The 22,010-nt window shown below is 41.4% G+C and overlaps 1 protein-coding gene across 2 annotated transcripts in view; it reads left to right on the top strand.

Moving 5' to 3' along the window:
• LOC142107992 (otoancorin-like) overlaps nucleotides 1–22,010 on the top strand; it is a 97,932-nt gene that overhangs the window by 8,047 nt on the left and 67,875 nt on the right. For both annotated transcript variants that reach the window (XM_075191683.1, XM_075191682.1), the window contains exons 2-5: nucleotides 6,636–6,664; nucleotides 13,934–14,091; nucleotides 14,855–14,961; nucleotides 18,003–18,112. In XM_075191683.1, coding sequence (XP_075047784.1) covers nucleotides 6,636–6,664; nucleotides 13,934–14,091; nucleotides 14,855–14,961; nucleotides 18,003–18,112 — 404 coding nt within the window. The remainder of the gene's footprint in view (nucleotides 1–6,635; nucleotides 6,665–13,933; nucleotides 14,092–14,854; nucleotides 14,962–18,002; nucleotides 18,113–22,010) is intronic.

Below are 22,010 nucleotides of genomic sequence, written 5' to 3'. Positions count from 1 at the left end.
TGGGGCACCTGCCACCTTCCAATGGGCCATGAATAAATTGCTACGACCTCACACAGCTTATGCAGCCGCTTACTTGGACGATATAGTGATTTATACCCCAGACTGGGGATCACATTTAGCCAAAGTTGAGGCGGTCTTAGCTTCATTAAGGTCAGCAGCATTAACAGCTAACCCAGAGAAATGTGCCATAGCCATGAGAGAAGCCAAATATTTGGGGTACGTTGTTGGTTGAGGGCGTGTAAAAACCCAGCTAGAAAAAGTGGAGGCAGTCAAAAATTGGGCAAGACCAAAAAAAAAAGTCGCAGTTAAGATCCTTTCTAGGCTTAGTAGGCTACTACAGGCGGTTTGTAAGCCACTTCGCCACTAGAGCTGCTCCACTAACGGACATGTTAAAAAACAGTAGTCCGGATAGATTAACCTGGTCTGACTCTGCAGAAACCGCCTGGTCTGATCTTCGGTTAGCTCTTTGTTCCTCTCCAGTTCTACAAGCACCAGATTTTACCCGGAGGTTCTTCCTCCAAACTGATGCTTCTGGTGTTGGCTTAGGTGCAGTCTTGTCACAGGAGAAGAATGGAGTAGAAAATCCTGTCCTGTATCTAAGTCGTAAGTTGCTTCCAAGGGAACAAAAATATGTCACTGTGGAGAAAGAATGTCTCGGCATAAAATGGGCTACAGAAGCTCTGCGCTATTATCTCCTAGGCAGAGAGTTCACCTTAATAACAGATCATGCACCATTGAGATGGATGCAGAGCAACCGGGAGGTAAATGCCAAGGTAACCCGCTGGGTCTTGGCACTGCAACCTTTCAAGTTCTCAGTAGAACATAGACCTGGGATTCTACACAAGAATGCAGATGCATTGTCATGAAAATATGCGCTCCTCGCGAAGTCCGCGTCCCCCTACTTGGAGACGCTAGGGGGTGGCATATGTAACAAAGGAAGGTATTTATCTGATAAGATGCAGATAAAGCATACAAGCTAAACATTGGCGCAGTTATGCACCTAGATTGAGGATAAACCAGGTAAAGACTTAGGTGTAGTTTAAAGTTTGGTTAACTTACATGGTTTGAAAGGTTCATTCTCACAGCAAACAGACAGGGTGTGTCTGTTAGTGCAAACAAAAGCACTGATTGGAGTTTCCTCTTAAAGGGAATGTGGATGTGTCACCTGCCCATCAAGTTAAGGCTGGGGGAGGAGTATCATGTATAAAAGCTTGATTGTGTCATTTGTGCACTGAGACCAACGCTGGGGAAGCTGGCTGGTCTTGAGAGAGCTGGTCTATGTCTAGCCAGCATTTAGGGTCTCCAGAATTGCTGTGAAATTTGTACGGTGTCAAAACATTTACCCTCCTGACAATAAAACTACATAAAAAGGAAGAAGTTGTTCGCGTGTGCTTCAGCAGCAGCGGGCTCTTTCCACAGTATCTTTACCTTCTTTCTCCTCTTTTATAGAATCCCCCCATTATCTATTATAGGCATAGCTAGAAAGGTCTGGGTCACATAGCAAAAGAGGAATTCACCATCAGGTGGCATGATGTGACTGGGGGCGTGATAAGTGCATACTGGCAACTCTCCCGGAATGTCCAGGAGACTCCTGAATTCCGGGTAGGTCTCTCGGGCATCCACACGCATCTGCCCACTTCACAATTAGAGGCGCCATGATGTGATTCTTCTCGCTGTAAAATGTTGCGTGTCTTTACATCACTGGGGTCGGGCCAGAAATACGCCGAGCCCTGACTCCTCCGCCCATACCCCCCTCCTTCCCTCAGGAAGGGGGGTATGGCAAGTATGTATAAATGTAATGTTTTATTATGATGTATTGATTATATACTGCATGATCTGTGTGATCTGTATGATTATAGTTACACCCCCGGTCACATGATCTGTATGATTATAGTTACACCCCCGGTCACATGATCTGTATGATTATAGTCACACCCCCGGTCACATGGTCTGTATGATTATAGTCACACCCCCGGTCACATGATCTGTATGATTATAGTCACACCCACGGTCACATGGTCTGTATGATTATAGTCACACCCCTAGTCACATGGTCTGTATGAATATAGTCACACCCCTGGTCACATGGTCTGTATGATTATAGTCACACCCCGGTCACATGGTCTGTATGATTATAGTCACACCCCCAGTCACATGGTCTGTATGATAATAGTCACACCCCTAGTCACATGGTCTGTATGATAATAGTCACACCCCCGGTCACATGGTCTGTATGATTATAGTCACACCCCCAGTCACATGGTCTGTATGATAATAGTCACACCCCTAGTCACATGGTCTGTATGATTATAGTCACACCCCCGGTCACATGGTCTGTATGATTATAGTCACACCCCCGGTCACATGGTCTGTATGATTATAGTCACACCCCCGGTCACATGGTCTGTATGATAATAGTCACACCCCTAGTCACATGGTCTGTATGATAATAGTCACACCCCTAGTCACATGGTCTGTATGATAATAGTCACACCCCCGGTCACATGGTCTGTATGATTATAGTCACACCCCCAGTCACATGGTCTGTATGATAATAGTCACACCCCTAGTCACATGGTCTGTATGATAATAGTCACACCCCCGGTCACATGGTCTGTATGATTATAGTTACACCCCCGGTCACATGGTCTGTATGATTATAGTCACACCCCCGGTCACATGGTCTGTATGATTATAGTCACATGGTCTGTATGATAATAGTCACACCCCTAGTCACATGGTCTGTATGATAATAGTCACACCCCCGGTCACATGGTCTGTATGATTATAGTTACACCCCCGGTCACATGGTCTGTATGATTATAGTCACACCCCCGGTCACATGGTCTGTATGATTATAGTCACACCCCCGGTCACATGATCTGTATGATTATAGTCACACCCCCGGTCACATGGTCTGTATGATTATAGTCACACCCCCGGTCACATGGTCTGTATGATAATAGTCACACCCACAGTCACATGATCTGTATGATTATAGTCACACCCCCGGTCACATGGTCTGTATGATTATAGTCATACCCCCGGTCACATGGTCTGTATGATAATAGTCACACCCACGGTCACATGGTCTGTATGATAATAGTCACACCCCCGGTCACATGATCTGTATGATTATAGTCACACCCCCGGTCACATGGTCTGTATTATAATAGTCACACCCACGGTCACATGGTCTGTATGATTATAGTCACACCCCTAGTCACATGGTCTGTATGATTATAGTCACACCCACGGTCACATGGTCTGTATGATTATAGTTACACCCCCGGTCACATGGTCTGTATGATAATAGTCACACCCCTGGTCACATGGTCTGTATGATAATAGTCACACCCCCGGTCACATGGTCTGTATGATAATAGTCACACCCACAGTCACATGATCTGTATGATTATAGTTACACCCCCGGTCACATGATCTGTATGATTATAGTTACACCCCCGGTCACATGGTCTGTATGATTATAGTCACACCCCCGGTCACATGGTCTGTATGATTATAGTCACACCCCTAGTCACATGGTCTGTATGATTATAGTCACACCCCCGGTCACATGGTCTGTATGATAATAGTCACACCCCTAGTCACATGGTCTGTATGATTATAGTCACACCCCCAGTCACATGGTCTGTATGATAATAGTCACACCCCCGGTCACATGGTCTGTATGATAATAGTCACACCCACAGTCACATGATCTGTATGATTATAGTCACACCCCCGGTCACATGATCTGTATGATTATAGTCACACCCCTGGTCACATGGTCTGTATGATAATAGTCACACCCTGGTCACATGGTCTGTATGATTATAGTCACACCCCTAGTCACATGGTCTGTATGATTATAGTCACACCCCTAGTCACATGGTCTGTATGATTATAGTCACACCCCCGGTCACATGGTCTGTATGATAATAGTCACACCCCTAGTCACATGGTCTGTATGATTATAGTCACACCCCCAGTCACATGGTCTGTATGATTATAGTTACACCCCCGGTCACATGGTCTGTATGATTATAGTCACACCCCCGGTCACATGGTCTGTATGATAATAGTCACACCCACAGTCACATGATCTGTATGATTATAGTCACACCCCTGGTCACATGGTCTGTATGATAATAGTCACACCCCTGGTCACATGGTCTGTATGATAATAGTCACACCCCCGGTCACATGGTCTGTATGATAATAGTCACACCCCCGGTCACATGGTCTGTATGATTATAGTTACACCCCGGTCACATGGTCTGTATGATAATAGTCACACCCCCGGTCACATGGTCTGTATGATTATAGTCACACCCCGGTCACATGGTCTGTATGATAATAGTCACACCCCCGGTCACATGATCTGTATGATAATAGTCACACCCCCGGTCACATGATCTGTATGATAATAGTCACACCCTGGTCACATGGTCTGTATGATTATAGTCACACCCCCGGTCACATGGTCTGTATGATAATAGTCACACCCACGGTCACATGGTCTGTATGATTATAGTCACACCCCCGGTCACATGGTCTGTATGATAATAGTCACACCCACGGTCACATGGTCTGTATGATTATAGTTACACCCCCGGTCACATGGTCTGTATGATTATAGTTACACCCCCGGTCACATGGTCTGTATGATAATAGTCACACCCACAGTCACATGATCTGTATGATTATAGTCACACCCCCAGTCACATGGTCTGTATGATTATAGTTACACCCCCGGTCACATGGTCTGTATGATAATAGTCACACCCACAGTCACATGATCTGTATGATTATAGTCACACCCCCGGTCCCATGGTCTGTATGATAATAGTCACACCCACAGTCACATGGTCTGTATGATTATAGTTACACCCCCGGTCACATGGTCTGTATGATAATAGTCACACCCCCGGTCACATGGTCTGTATGATTATAGTCACACCCCCGGTCACATGGTCTGTATGATAATAGTCACACCCACAGTCACATGATCTGTATGATTATAGTCACACCCCTGGTCACATGGTCTGTATGATAATAGTCACCCCCTGGTCACATGGTCTGTATGATAATAGTCACACCCTGGTCACATGGTCTGCATGATTATAGTCACACCCCCGGTCACATGATCTGTATGATAATAGTCACACCCCTGGTCACATGGTCTGTATGATTATAGTCACACCCCCGGTCACATGATCTGTATGATAATAGTCACACCCCTAGTCACATGGTCTGTATGATTATAGTTACACCCCCAGTCACATGGTCTGTATGATTATAGTCACACCCCCGGTCACATGGTCTGTATGATTATAGTCACACCCCCGGTCACATGGTCTGTATGATAATAGTCACACCCACAGTCACATGGTCTGTATGATTATAGTTACACCCCCGGTCACATGGTCTGTATGATTATAGTCACACCCCCGGTCACATGGTCTGTATGATAATAGTCACACCCTGGTCACATGGTCTGTATGATTATAGTCACACCCCCGGTCACATGGTCTGTATGATTATAGTCACACCCACGGTCACATGGTCTGTATGATAATAGTCACACCCACAGTCACATGGTCTGTATGATTATAGTTACACCCCCGGTCACATGGTCTGTATGATTATAGTCACACCCCCGGTCACATGGTCTGTATGATAATAGTCACACCCTGGTCACATGGTCTGTATGATTATAGTCACACCCCCAGTCACATGGTCTGTATGATAATAGTCACACCCCCAGTCACATGGTCTGTATGATTATAGTCACACCCCCAGTCACATGGTCTGTATGATTATAGTCACACCCCTGGTCACATGGTCTGTATGATTATAGTCACACCCCTGGTCACATGGTCTGTATGATAATAGTCACACCCTGGTCACATGGTCTGTATGATTATAGTCACACCCCCGGTCACATGGTCTGTATGATTATAGTCACACCCCCGGTCACATGGTCTGTATGATAATAGTCACACCCCTGGTCACATGGTCTGTATGATTATAGTCACACCCCCGGTCACATGGTCTGTATGATTATAGTCACACCCCCGGTCACATGGTCTGTATGATAATAGTCACACCCCCAGTCACATGATCTGTATGATTATAGTCATACCCCCGGTCACATGGTCTGTATGATAATAGTCACACCCTGGTCACATGGTCTGTATGATTATAGTCACACCCCCGGTCACATGGTCTGTATGATTATAGTCACACCCCCGGTCACATGGTCTGTATGTATGATTATAGTCACACCCCTAGTCACATGGTCTGTATGTATGATTATAGTCACACCCCTAGTCACATGGTCTGTATGTATGATTATAGTCACACCCCTAGTCACATGGTCTGTATGTATGATTATAGTCACACCCCGGTCACATGGTCTGTATGTATGATAATAGTCACACCCCCGGTCACATGGTCTGTATGATTATAGTCACACCCCGGTCACATGGTCTGTATGATTATAGTCACACCCCGGTCACATGGTCTGTATGTATGATAATAGTCACACCCCCGGTCACATTAACTTGTCTGCTTTATTTCTGTAATATTAATAACTGCTTAATGTAATTATGATTCTCTTTGATTTTCAGGGCTCAGTACAACTTCTGCTGCTGCATCGGTAAGGCAATGTTTAATAGTTTTATACATGAACTCTGTATATAATATATTGTATATATATTACCTGATTCTGCTAGCAATGTGTTACATCTGCACTAGTGTCCTCTAGTCCACATTGCAGCCAACAATTCCACCGACCTCTTTCCATCTATCAGCGAGGCCACAATCAGGTATAATCTACACAGGTGAGAGTATTGTAACAGACTGGGCACCGTCATCAATGTAATGATGATGATGACTAGACGATCTTTCTACCATTGTGCTGTACTGAGAATGTGCTGGAGTCTGCGTGATCTGGAATCGTGGTTTAAGCTTCCAGTTTCACGGTTATAACAAAAAAATCTATATATATTTATAGAACATTTTATAAAAAGAAAATATTATTTAGTTTCTGAGGGCAGAGTAATAGCCCTGGTTTTGTACAATTTATTTTAAATTCATCAATACATTTTTCTGTCTTCTCTGTTAATGGAGTCCTGAGATGGTGTTATCAGAACCGGTATTGCAGATAATAAATAGGCTCCACCGTGCAAAAGCTGGTGATACTTAGCTGTGTTGGGGGATGGCTGTGGCAGCCCCTTACATGTATTACTAGTATGAACCCGTTATAGGGCACCTTGCACCCAATGCAGCCACACTTCTGCCTACCCTGGTCCTGGTGGTAGATCTGGTAGATGAGGTCTCATGGTGGAGCTTCCAGTAAGGACAGGTTGCTAAAACTTGACACTGTTGACCACTCTCTCCTCATACAGACACTACAATCCCAAGGTCTTGAAGGCACTGTCCTATCCTGGTTCTTATCCTACCTATCTAATTGCTGTTTCAGTGTTAATTTCTCTGGATCCACCTCTGCTTCCTTTATCAGTTGGAGACCACAAGGCTCGGTCCTAGGTCCTCTGCTATTCTCTATCTACACCACTTCTCTTGGAAAACTAATAAGCGCCTTTGGATTTCAGTATCATCTCTATGCGGATGATACATAAATCTATCTATCCTCTCCTGATCTCTCACCATCTGTGTTGTCTCGTGTTACTGACTGTCTTTCTGCCATTTCATCTTGGATGTCTTCTCGCCAACTCAAACTCAATCTTTCAAAAACTGAATTAATAATATTCCCACCCAAAAACAGAAGTTACCTGCCCGACATTTCTATTTCTGTTGAAATGACCATAAATCCCACCCCGCAAGCTCATTGCCTAGTAATCCTTGATTCACAACTATCCTTTGTTCCCCACTTCAACTCTATATCTAAATCATGTTACATACACCTAAAGAACATTTCCAGAATACGCACATATCTCACACAAGACACCGTAAAAACCTTAATTCATGCACTTAACATCTCCCGCATCGACTTACTCCTTACTCATCTTCCCTGAATCAGACTCGAGCCCCTACAATCTATTTTGCACGCAGCGGCTAGATTCATTTTCCTTGTAAATTGTTCTACCTCTGCTCAGTCACTCTGTCAGTCATTGGCTGCCTGTATTTCAACGAATCTAATATAAAATTCTACTAACATACAAGGCCGTCAACAGAATTGCACAACATACATTTCCTCACTGGTCTCGAAATATCTCCCTACTCGACACCTCTGTTCGGCACAAGATCTGCATCACTCTTCCACTCTTATCACATCCTCCCATTCCCGGTTACAGGACTCTTTTCGGGCTGCACCCACTTTGTGGAATTCCCTCCCTCGCACAATAAGACTTTCCTCTAGTCTTCAAACCTTCAAGCGTTCTCTGAAAACCCACTTCTTCAGACAAGCTTATAGTATTCCTCTACCACCCTCTTAGCCTCTCTAGGTTACCCTATTACCACCCTCTACACAGCTACTGACCAACATTGGTGTGTGACTGATCATACAGTCACTCAATACCTTTACATTCTAGCTGGTCCAATGTGCAATATGATGTAGCACTTACCTTCTAAGTGATAAGTATAAGTGATAAGTACGGTGGGTAGGAACTGATTTCTGTTGGGTGGACAAAGACTGTGTTTTCACCCCCACATGAACTTCTACACAAAAGCGAATCAGGATGAATGAAATTAAATGGGAATGAAGTGATATTAGCTTTATTTGAACTCACCAACTGTTGTAATTTCTGCTTACCAGAAATGAAGTTATCTTCATGTTTGTTCTGCGTACATTTTCTTCTTCAAAAACATTTATTTTTCTTTCTAATAAGCCCCACTCATTTTGCTATCACGATTTGCAGTTAGCAGACACACAAGACCAGCAGGCTGCTCTTTCCACTGATTGTTCTTCTTGTAAGTTGTACAACAATGGAACAGAGAGCGAATGATTGCGGACAGTTTAAAACATTAGCAGCTGTCTCATTGTCGCCAGGTCGTAGGGCAGACAATTGGTGCTTTGTTTATTTAAAAATCTCTAAGTGTTGGGTTCATAGACATTTAATAAATAAGAAGCAGAAAAAATGGCAGCGCTGATGTATAAAATATGTACACTTTATTGAAGCATATAATAAAAAATAATAATAATAAAAATACTCATAGAGATATATGAAAATATCTGTGGATCGAGCTGGATAATATAACACCTTATTGATTCACAGAGCTCTGTGGATATACACAACCATAGATAGATATAACCATATGTACAAATCAATATATGGCAATAAGCGAAAATGATGAAATATATCTATGTAATACTGTTATAAGAGGAGTTCATCTGGAAGGTATATGGTAATTATAAGGGACCCGCTGAGGATAAGGAAGTCCGACCAGTGGAGCTCTTATGCTCCTGGCACATTTAGTGCAGCTGAAAATCGTACATGCATCCACAATATATCGGTATGATACCTTGCTGGAACTGTAGTAATCTTAGGGCTCTCTCATATCCAGTTCTCCTGTGTCTAGGTAGATAGTCCCAATAGAATATAGTTGCTCCGTAATAGCATAAAAAATAAGCATTGTAAAAACACGTGTATACACAGAAGTCCGATATGGTGGGTGTGTCCAAACTCGTCCACGTCAGGCTGACGCGTTTCTCCGCCTACAAACTGGGCGGTTTCATCAGAGCTATGTTCTCTCATTAGAGATGTGTCTTTATATATCCTGCTGGCCATCAATCGGAAACATCATGTGACTGCCATGTATAACGTGATATTAGAAAGATGAGTTTAAAGTTTGTATTTTAAACATCTTGAGCACATTGATGTATTGATACATTGTATATTCATAGTTAGATGTAACGATTGGGCAATCTGATAATTTCGTATATATACAATGGGGTACTCATTTAATAAATTAACTGTATATGGACAATCTTATCAAAAGTGGTATACAGATTATTTATTGTAAAACAACAACAAAGCTCCTAAATACTTTCACAGTGTATATTCTAAACAGAAGGTATAATTGATTCAATGGGTGAATAGTTCTAATCATGTGATCGATATTCGATCAATTAATATAATCATATGACATGTCCTTATTTCCCTCGATTATAACAGAAGATATTCTTAATAGACCAGATTAGTTTCCAGTATTATTGTCTGAAAGGAGATATATATCTTGATCTATCAGACAACAGAATTAGATCACGATACGGTGTTCCCTCATCTGGTATAAATAACTAACTCAATCTGAATATACACATTACTATATATATAAAGCTTAACAATAAGCAAGTGATGTATATTCATAATATAGTACCAGTTTCTACTTATATTTAATAAATAATCTATATTGATGATGAACAACTATTCACTTTACTTTTACCCTGAATTTCGTGCGTCCAGTAACAAGCATGAGATTTATAGCACAGACCATAACCAGTGAGGCGGTGATTGTAGATTTCAGAATTCTCCCAATCAAATGAGATCAGGCGGTCGAGGAACTCTGAGTAAAACTAGGTTAATGACTATGAAAAATATACATTCTTAAGATGAACAATTGAATTTATCTAACAGCTATTGTGCTAATTGGTAGTTAATATTAATAATACTTATTAAATAATATAGAAATACATTTTTGGCCAACCCCTGAAACACTGACAAAAATTAACACAGGATTGGGAGTCTTTGTATATCTACAGTCACTGTTACAATTGTCGTAAAACGAGATACCACAGACGATAAAATGGGCTCCTCCGTGTAATAGTCTTTGGCCTTTAGTCCCCCCTCCATGGATATATATAGTGATATATAGAAGTGATATATATATAAGGGCAGGCCCGGCGCTCCCATTAGGCAAGGTTAGGCACTTGCCTAGGGCGCCGGGCTATGGAGGGCGCCTGGACTGTGCGGCGACCGCTGACCATACCTGTCACGGCCGCCGCACAGCATTCAGATGCACGGGGGAGGGGGGAAGAGGCTATTGCTCACCACCACTAGTGTCAGTGAGTGGAGGGGAGGAGACGGAGCAGAGAGGCGGCGGTGGTGAGGTAAGGAAAGACGGGGTGAGGAGGGAGGAGGGCGCCGTTTTTGCTGGGGGGGAGGGGGGGCGGTGTCGATTTTTCCGGGGGGGGGGGGGGGGGGGCGGCTTGCGCCGATTATTTTCAAAATGCCTAGGGCGCCATGGACCCTAGCACCGGCCCTGTATAAGGGATATATAGAAGTGATATATATAGAAGTGATATATATAAGTGATAGTGATATATATAGAAGTGATATATATAGAAGTGATATATATATATATATATAAGTGATATATAGAAGTGATATATATAAGGGATATATATGAGTGATATATAGAAGTGATATATATAAGTAATATATAGAAGTGATATATATAGAAGTGATATAGATATATATATATAAGTGATATATAGAAGTGATATATATATAAGGGATATATATGAGTGATATATAGAAGTGATATATATAAGGGATATATATGAGTGATATATAGAAGTGATATATATATAAGTGATATATATATCACTTATATATATATCACTTATATATATATATCACTTCTATATATCACTTCTATATATATATCACTTCTATATATCACTCATATATATCCCTTATATATATCACTTCTATATATCACTCATATATATCCCTTATATATATCACTTCTATATATCACTCATATATATCACTTATATATATCACTTCTATATATCACTCATATATATCCCTTATATATATCACTTCTATATATCACTTATATATATATATATCACTTCTATATATATCACTTATATATATATATATCACTTATATATATATCACTTATATATATATCACTATCACTTATATATATCACTTATATATATATATCACCTATATATATATATATATATATCACTTATATATATATATCACTTATATATATATATATCACTTATATATATATATATCACTTCTATATATCACTTCTATATATATATATATATATATATATATATATATATATATATATATATATATATATATCACTATCACTTATATAAATCACTTATATATATCACTTATATATATCACTTCTATATATCACTTCTATATATCACTTATATATATATCACTTATATATATCACTTACATATATATCACTTATATATATATATATATATATCACTTATATATATATATATATATATCACTATCACTTATATATATCACTTATATATATATCACATATATATATATCACTTATATATATATCCCTTATATATATCACTTCTATATATCACTTATATATATCCCTTATATATATCACTTCTATATATCACTTATATATATATATATATATATATCTCACTATCACTTATATAAATCACTTATATATATCACTTATATATATATATATCACTTATATATATCCCTTATATATATATCCCTTCTATATATCACTTCTATATATCACTTATATATATATCACTTCTATATATCACTTCTATATATATCACTTCTATATATCACTTCTATATATATCACTTCTATATATATCACTATCACTTATATATATATCACTTCTATATATATCACTTATATATATATATCACTTATATATATCACTTATATATATAAGTGATAGTGATATATATAGAAGTGATATATAGAAGTGATATATATAGAAGTGATATATAGAAGTGATATATATAGAAGTGATATATAGAAGTGATATATAGAAGGGATATATATATAAGGGATATATATATATAAGTGATATATATATAAGTGATATATATATAAGTGATATATATATATGTGATATATATATAAGTGATATATATATATATATATATAAGTGATATATAAGTGATAGTGATATATATATAAGTGATATATATAAGTGATATATATAGAAGTGATATATGGAAGTGATATATATAGAAGTGATATATAGAAGGGATATATATATATATATATATATATATATATATAAGGGATATATATAGGTGATATATAGAAGTGATAGTGATATATATATATATATAGAAATGATATATAGAAGTGATATAGAGAAGTGATATAGAGAAGTGATATAGAGAAGTGATATATAGAAGGGATATATATATAAGGGATATATATATAAGGGATATATATATAAGTGATATATATATATATAAGTGATATATATAAGTGATAGTGATATATATAGAAGTGATATATATAGAAGTGATATATAGAAGTGATATATATAGAAGTGATATATAGAAGTGATATATAGAAGGGATATATATATATAAGGGATATATATAAGTGATATATATATAAGTGATATATATATAAGTGATATATATAAGTGATAGTGATATATATAGAAGTGATATATATAGAAGTGATATATATAGAAGTGATATATAGAAGGGATATATATATATATATAAGGGATATATATAAGTGATATATATATAAGTGATATATATATATAAGTGATATATATATATAAGTGATATATATAAGTGATAGTGATATATATAGAAGTGATATATATAGAAGTGATATATAGAAGTGATATATATATATATAAGTGATATATATAAGTGATAAGCGGCACCATAGCAGAGATGACATTACCACTGAAGAATATAAACTGATAGGGGCATATTTATTATCTATATCAGCCATCGGGCACAAGTTCCGTCTCCATAGAAAACTATGGGGAATTCTCTTGTGTTTGAAGAGACAGCAGCAGATATGTCCAATATTTGCTGTGATGCCATAATAATAAATTTGAACAATGTTTTGGGGGGATTTTAATAAACAATTAGATTGATAAATAGGCCTCTTAGGCAGAATAGTAGGGAAGAGAGAGGAACATGACTGCTGTGTGTTTCTCATTACAGGACCCCTGCACTGCGGCGCAAAATTATGTGAAAAATACCTTAATAAACAACCCCACTAACGCGGCTACCTTGGTGAACTCCTCGTCTCTCAAAAATATATCAGAGAGCTGCTTCCGCACCTTCCCGACTCAACTCAAACCGAACACATCCAAGACACTGTGGGTCACAATTTATTGTATTTTCTTGAGACTGATGTTCTGTGATTGCTCATTTATACAATGTGTAGGATGAAGTGTGTGATATACGGTGTGTTTATATCATTGTCACTGAATGTTTAGTGTAGGAGAACAGACATTGGGCCTGATGCAGAGTTAAACGTAACTTGTACTCGTAAGTGGAATAAAACTTTGTAAACATTTATTTTCATAGGGTAAAACACATTCTCTATTAGTCTTCATATAATACAACAGATATAACTAATATGTTATTGCTAATACTCTCACTAAAGCCTATAATATAATATGGTCAATGAAGAATTTTTGCACACATGCCCTTATTGCAGTCGTCCTACGTCGGACTGATTGTGTCACACTGCTCTCTGTAATAATCTTCTGTTAGACAGTATATATGTCAGTGCAATGCTCACCTACATACAACAACCAGCTCTTACAACAAGTGCACAGTTCTATGTTCCTGTGTATTATTTTACTGTCCACCATCTACAGTCAGTATCCTGTGAGTACATAGGGTCTGTCCTAATACATGGGTACGTCTAATAATAGATTACACAGGGAGCCAATTGTGTCATTTGGTTACTTCCTGCTGGAATGTTGTAATTACTATTGTATTTGAGAATGTGAGCATGGTGGAGGCGTGGGGTAAGTACCGTACTTGTGATACTTGTCCTCGTATATATGTACATACCACAGACAGCATCATATGTGACTGTTATATAAAACTAATTATAATGTCTCTGCTCAGGGTAACGAAGCTGAGCAAGGTATACAGCTCTCTGTCCAACAACACACGCACAGCAGTTTATGAATGGATCAAGAATGTGAGCACTCCTAAAATCACAGCCAGTACAGGTGAGAGACCAGGGACAAGGTACCCTCTTCCTGCTCATCAATCCTTATTTGTTCCAAGAATAAAAAGCACAGAAAAGTAGTAGATATGTGTGCTGGATCAGTAGGTATGTGTGCTGGATCAGTAGGTATGTGTGCTGGATCAGTAGGTATGTGTGCTGGATCAGTAGGTATGTGTGCTGGATCAGTAGGTTTGGGTTGGATCAGTAGGTTTGTGCTGGATCAGTAGTTATGTGTGCTGGATCAGTAGGTATGTGTGCTGGATTAGTAGGTTTGGGTTGGATCAGTAGGTATGTGTGCTGGGTCAGTAGGTTTGGGTTGGATCAGTAGGTATGTGTGCTGGATCAGTAGGTATGTGTGCTGGATCAGTAGGTTTGGGTTGGATCAGTAGGTTTGTGCTGGATCAGTAGTTATGTGTGCTGGATCAGTATGTATGTGTGCTGGATTAGTAGGTTTGGGTTGGATCAGTAGGTATGTGTGCTGGGTCAGTAGGTATGTGTGCTGGATCAGTAGGTTTGGGTTGGATCAGTAGGTATGTGTGCTGGGTCAGTAGGTATGTGTGCTGGATCAGTAGGTTTGGGTTGGATCAGTAGGTATGTGTGCTGGATCAGTAGGTATGTGTGCTGGGTCAGTAGGTATGTGTGCTGGATCAGTAGGTTTGGGTTGGATCAGTAGGTTTGTGCTGGATCAGTAGTTATGTGTGCTGGATCAGTATGTATGTGTGCTGGATTAGTAGGTTTGGGTTGGATCAGTAGGTATGTGTGCTGGGTCAGTAGGTTTGGGTTGGATCAGTAGGTATGTGTGCTGGATCAGTAGGTATGTGTGCTGGATCAGTAGGTTTGGGTTGGATCAATAAGTGTGTGTGCTGGGTCTGTCATTATATGTTGGATCAGTAGGTATGTGTGCTGGATTAGTAGTTACTGGTAGGTTAATTGGCTGCTAACAAATTGACCCTAGTCTGTGTCTGTCTGTCTGTCTGTCTGTGTGTTAGGGAATTTAGACTGTAAGCCCCAGTGGGGAAGGGACTGATGTGAGTGAGTTCTCTGTACAGCGCTGCGGAATTAGTGGCGCTATGTAAATAAATGATGATGTCTGAATTCATGTAGAATCAGAGATGCCAAAGAATAATAGCATCACACTAATATAGACGTTCAATCATGACTACAAGTTATTATCAAAACAGCTTATAGTTAGTGGCAGTTTTTGGTTAACAGTTACAGGTGTGCTCACTCCCTGCCATCTGGGAAGGGGGCTGAGTACAAACCACTATACCAATGACCATTACATTGAAACTAAAAAAACAAGCTTTCTACTGAATGTCAACATAATGGGCCATTTCTTGTATATCAGAATCCCTCAGCTTGGACCCTTTCAAAAACAGAATCTGCTATTTCGCTTTCCATATTCAGCAGTTTTTCATTAGCTGTCCAATTGTCTTACATCTAAAACATGCACTTGTTTCCCTATTATGGAGTTGGGTAGTTGTAACTCTGGGCTTCTCTGTGTCCCATTTCATGTTATCCTGTGTAATTTCTTTTCTGCGCTGATATTCATCTATGAGTTTCACAAAATCTATTGTGAGTTCTGCTTCAGGCCTTGTTTACAGAGCATGTACCGTATGTGTCAGGAGTATGGCATTCTTGCCAACCTTTGGTAAGTTAATTTTGGGAGATCCCAGACAGGGGGGCGTGGTTGGAGGGCGGGAGGGGCGGGGCGCGGTAATTTCCTGTCATTTTGGCCCCGCTACAAAATGCCATTTTGTCGAGGGTGGGCGGGGTCAAAATGACGCGATACACCGCAAATCGCGTCATTTTGAGGAGCAAGATGCCATACGCGGGATATTTGCCTGCTCTCCCTGGAGACCTACCCGAATTTCGGTAGTCTCCCGGACATTCTGGGAGAGTTGGCAAGTATGGAGTATGGCCACAAAGTGGTTGTATTTTATATCCTCTCCTATAGATTTGAGCTGTGCTACAATCTCCACAGTCCATTGATATGCCCTTGCATATTATTTCCTTTGCTAAGTCTCATTTGGTACAGTTTTCCAGTTTTTTTTTTGCAGGAATAATTTGCTTTTTAAACTGGATCCTTCATGTATTTTGTGTAGTGCATCCCACATACCTTTAGCAGTATTCTCATGTATTATATGAATTGGATGATCATTCTCATCTAAGAAGCTTACAGTTGCACATGCCTGTCTATTTTTCTTGTCCCGTTCTGATTATTAATCTGTGGTCTGTCTGTGATAAGAACTTCCCACAAGTCACCTTTAGACAGCAGCATTTCAACTCTAAGCTTGGTTACCGCTAGTTTAAAGTCTGTGCTGCTTACCACTTCCTTCCCTCTGAGGTAGAATACTCACATGTGATGTGCAGATTTACTCTCTGGGAGGTTTCTATTGCCTGGTCCTTGTGACTGGATCCCTGGTCCTTGTGACTGGATCCCTGGTCCTTGTGACTAGCAACAGGACACCACCAGCTGGAACCGTCAGGTGGCCGTTCCCGCTTCATGGAGGAACAGTGGGGGTGGCGCCTGACACTAGGTTCCTGGTCCTTGTGACTGGATTGCTGGTCATTGTGATTGGATTCCTGGTCCTTGTGATTGGATTCCTGGTCCTTGTGACTGGATTCCTGGTCATTGTGACTAGATTCCTGATCATCATGACTGAGTTCTTGGTCCTTGTGACTGGATTCCTGGTCATCGTGACTGGATTCCTGGTCATCGTGACTGGATTCCTGGTCATCGTGACTGGATTCCTGGTCATTGTGACTGGGTTCCTGGTAAACATGACTGAGTTCCTGGCCATCGTGACTGGTTTTCTGGTCATCGTGACTGGATTCCTGGTGCTTGTGTTGCTGTATCTCAACAATAATGTCATTAAAGACAATAGGGACAAGGCACATGTGCAATATATAACACGTGAATTTTCCAAGCAGAATTGTTTGGGTGTCCATTACTATTACTATAAATGTACATAAATACAGCACTGTAAGACCCAGATCTGACATTTCTCCTGAGTGACCAGTTTCTGTGTCTTTTCCTAGGACAAACTGTATCCTGGATAACCGTGGACTCATTGCAGCTGCTCAGTATCTTCCTCCTACAAATGCCTATCTCTGAATTAAAAGGAATTGTCATCAACAGTAATAGCCCGGTCAGTAGTGAGCAGTAGTAACTGTTACTCTTCCTTTGTGTTGTACTGGCGTTGATGCATAGCTGGTGTAAATTACCAGTTACTATAATTGCTCTGCACTTACAGTAACTTGAGAAGGATCAAAACAGAGAACCCGAGATACTGGGTGGGAAAATATAGCTTCAAACTGCTGGTAGTCTGACAGAGCCTACATATAGTACTGTGCAAAAGTATACACAACCCCAGAAAGGTTTGACATTTATCAGAAATTATACAATGGTTTCCAATTAATTTTTTTAAACACAAAAAAGACAAAATTAGTTATTTGTCAGATGACAAATATCTTCAAGAATGTAAAATAACTGAAATATGCAATTTGTGTAAGTATACATACCCCTGTGATATTGTAGCTCTATGTTTAAGTGCAGCAAAAAAAAAATATACCTGACCAGGGTAAAATTGCTCTAACATTGGTCAGACAGGGAATGTGATGGGGGCAAATTGAAGATTAAAGATCATTTTAAGAAAACAAAGGGTCTGATTTAGAGTTGAACGTAAACCTACCCCATTTGTGTTTCCGTGTCTGTATTTAAAATTGCTCTAATCGTAATACACATACAACATTAAATCCAGCATATACAGTAGATGCGACCAACATCATCATCATCATCATCTCCAAAACTCAAAATAAAATGCATCCGAGCAGTGTGTCTGCACACCTGCACTGTACCGCACTGGTACAGTAACACACAAAGTACTGAGCAGTGTGTCTGCACACCTGCACTGTACCGCACTGGTACAGTAACACACAAAGTACTGAGCAGTGTGTCTGCACACCTGCACTGCACCGCACTGGTACAGTAACACACAAAGTACTGAGCAGTGTGTCTGCACACCTGCACTGTACCGCACTGGTACAGTAACACACAAAGTACTGAGCAGTGTGTCTGCACACCTGCACTGTACCGCACTGGTACAGTAACACACAAAGTACTGAGCAGTGTGTCTGCACACCTGCACTGCACCGCACTGGTACAGTAACACACAAAGTACTGAGCAGTGTGTCTGCACACCTGCACTGTACCGCACTGGTACAGTAACACACAAAGTACTGAGCAGTGTGTCTGCACACCTGCACTGTACCGCACTGGTACAGTAACACACAAAGTACTGAGCAGTGTGTCTGCACACCTGCACTGCACCGCACTGGTACAGTAACACACAAAGTACTGAGCAGTGTGTCTGCACACCTGCACTGTACCGCACTGGTACAGTAACACACAAAGTACTGAGCAGTGTGTCTGCACACCTGCACTGCACCGCACTGGTACAGTAACACACAAAGTACTGAGCAGTGTGTCTGCACACCTGCACTGTACCGCACTGGTACAGTAACACACAAAGTACTGAGCAGTGTGTCTGCACACCTGCACTGTACCGCACTGGTACAGTAACACACAAAGTACTGAGCAGTGTGTCTGCACACCTGCACTGCACCGCACTGGTACAGTAACACACAAAGTACTGAGCAGTGTGTCTGCACACCTGCACTGTACCGCACTGGTACAGTAACACACAAAGTACTGAGCAGTGTGTCTGCACACCTGCACTGTACCGCACTGGTACAGTAACACACAAAGTACTGAGCAGTGTGTCTGCACACCTGCACTGTACCGCACTGGTACAGTAACACACAAAGTACTGAGTAGTGTGTCTGCACACCTGCACTGTACTGCACTGGTACAGTAACACACAAAGTACTGAGCAGTGTGTCTGCACACCTGCACTGCACCGCACTGGTACAGTAACACACAAAGTACTGAGCAGTGTGTCTGCACACCTGCACTGTACCGCACTGGTACAGTAACACACAAAGTACTGAGCAGTGTGTCTGCACACCTGCACTGTACTGCACTGGTACAGTAACACACAAAGTACTGAGCAGTGTGTCTGCACACCTGCACTGTACCGCACTGGTACAGTAACACACAAAGTACTGAGCAGTGTGTCTGCACACCTGCACTGTACCGCACTGGTACAGTAACACACAAAGTACTGAGCAGTGTGTCTGCACACCTGCACTGTACCGCACTGGTACAGTAACACACAAAGTACTGAGCAGTGTGTCTGCACACCTGCACTGCACCGCACTGGTACAGTAACACACAAAGTACTGAGCAGTGTGTCTGCACACCTGCACTGTACCGCACTGGTACAGTAACACACAAAGTACTGAGCAGTGTGTCTGCACACCTGCACTGCACCGCACAGGTACAGTAACACACAAAGTACTGAGCAGTGTGTCTGCACACCTGCACTGCACCGCACTGGTACAGTAACACACAAAGTACTGAGCAGTGTGTCTGCACACCTGCACTGTACCGCACTGGTACAGTAACACACAAAGTACTGAGCAGTGTGTCTGCACACCTGCACTGCACCGCACTGGTACAGTAACACACAAAGTACTGAGCAGTGTGTCTGCACACCTGCACTGTACCGCACTGGTACAGTAACACACAAAGTACTGAGCAGTGTGTCTGCACACCTGCACTGCACCGCACTGGTACAGTAACACACAAAGTACTGAGCAGTGTGTCTGCACACCTGCACTGTACCGCACTGGTACAGTAACACACAAAGTACTGAGCAGTGTGTCTGCACACCTGCACTGTACTGCACTGGTACAGTAACACACAAAGTACTGAGCAGTGTGTCTGCACACCTGCACTGTACCGCACTGGTACAGTAACACACAAAGTACTGAGCAGTGTGTCTGCACACCTGCACTGTACCGCACTGGTACAGTAACACACAAAGTACTGAGCAGTGTGTCTGCACACCTGCACTGTACCGCACTGGTACAGTAACACACAAAGTACTGAGCAGTGTGTCTGCACACCTGCACTGTACCGCACAGGTACAGTAACACACAAAGTACTGAGCAGTGTGTCTGCACACCTGCACTGCACCGCACTGGTACAGTAACACACAAAGTACTGAGCAGTGTGTCTGCACACCTGCACTGTACCGCACTGGTACAGTAACACACAAAGTACTGAGCAGTGTGTCTGCACACCTGCACTGCACCGCACTGGTACAGTAACACACAAAGTACTGAGCAGTGTGTCTGCACACCTGCACTGTACCGCACTGGTACAGTAACACACAAAGTACTGAGCAGTGTGTCTGCACACCTGCACTGCACCGCACTGGTACAGTAACACACAAAGTACTGAGCAGTGTGTCTGCACACCTGCACTGTACCGCACTGGTACAGTAACACACAAAGTACTGAGCAGTGTGTCTGCACACCTGCACTGTACTGCACTGGTACAGTAACACACAAAGTACTGAGCAGTGTGTCTGCACACCTGCACTGCACCGCACTGGTACAGTAACACACAAAGTACTGAGCAGTGTGTCTGCACACCTGCACTGTACCGCACTGGTACAGTAACACACAAAGTACTGAGCAGTGTGTCTGCACACCTGCACTGTACCGCACTGGTACAGTAACACACAAAGTACTGAGCAGTGTGTCTGCACACCTGCACTGCACCGCACTGGTACAGTAACACACAAAGTACTGAGCAGTGTGTCTGCACACCTGCACTGTACCGCACTGGTACAGTAACACACAAAGTACTGAGCAGTGTGTCTGCACACCTGCACTGCACCGCACTGGTACAGTAACACACAAAGTACTGAGCAGTGTGTCTGCACACCTGCACTGTACCGCACTGGTACAGTAACACACAAAGTACTGAGCAGTGTGTCTGCACACCTGCACTGCACCGCACAGGTACAGTAACACACAAAGTACTGAGCAGTGTGTCTGCACACCTGCACTGCACCGCACTGGTACAGTAACACACAAAGTACTGAGCAGTGTGTCTGCACACCTGCACTGTACCGC

This window comes from Mixophyes fleayi, chromosome 11 (genome assembly GCF_038048845.1).
Source record: "Mixophyes fleayi isolate aMixFle1 chromosome 11, aMixFle1.hap1, whole genome shotgun sequence".
NCBI classification, from domain to species: domain Eukaryota; kingdom Metazoa; phylum Chordata; class Amphibia; order Anura; family Limnodynastidae; genus Mixophyes; species Mixophyes fleayi.
The sequence above is the reverse complement of the archived record's forward strand: the minus strand, read 5'-3'. Positions and strand labels throughout refer to the sequence as shown.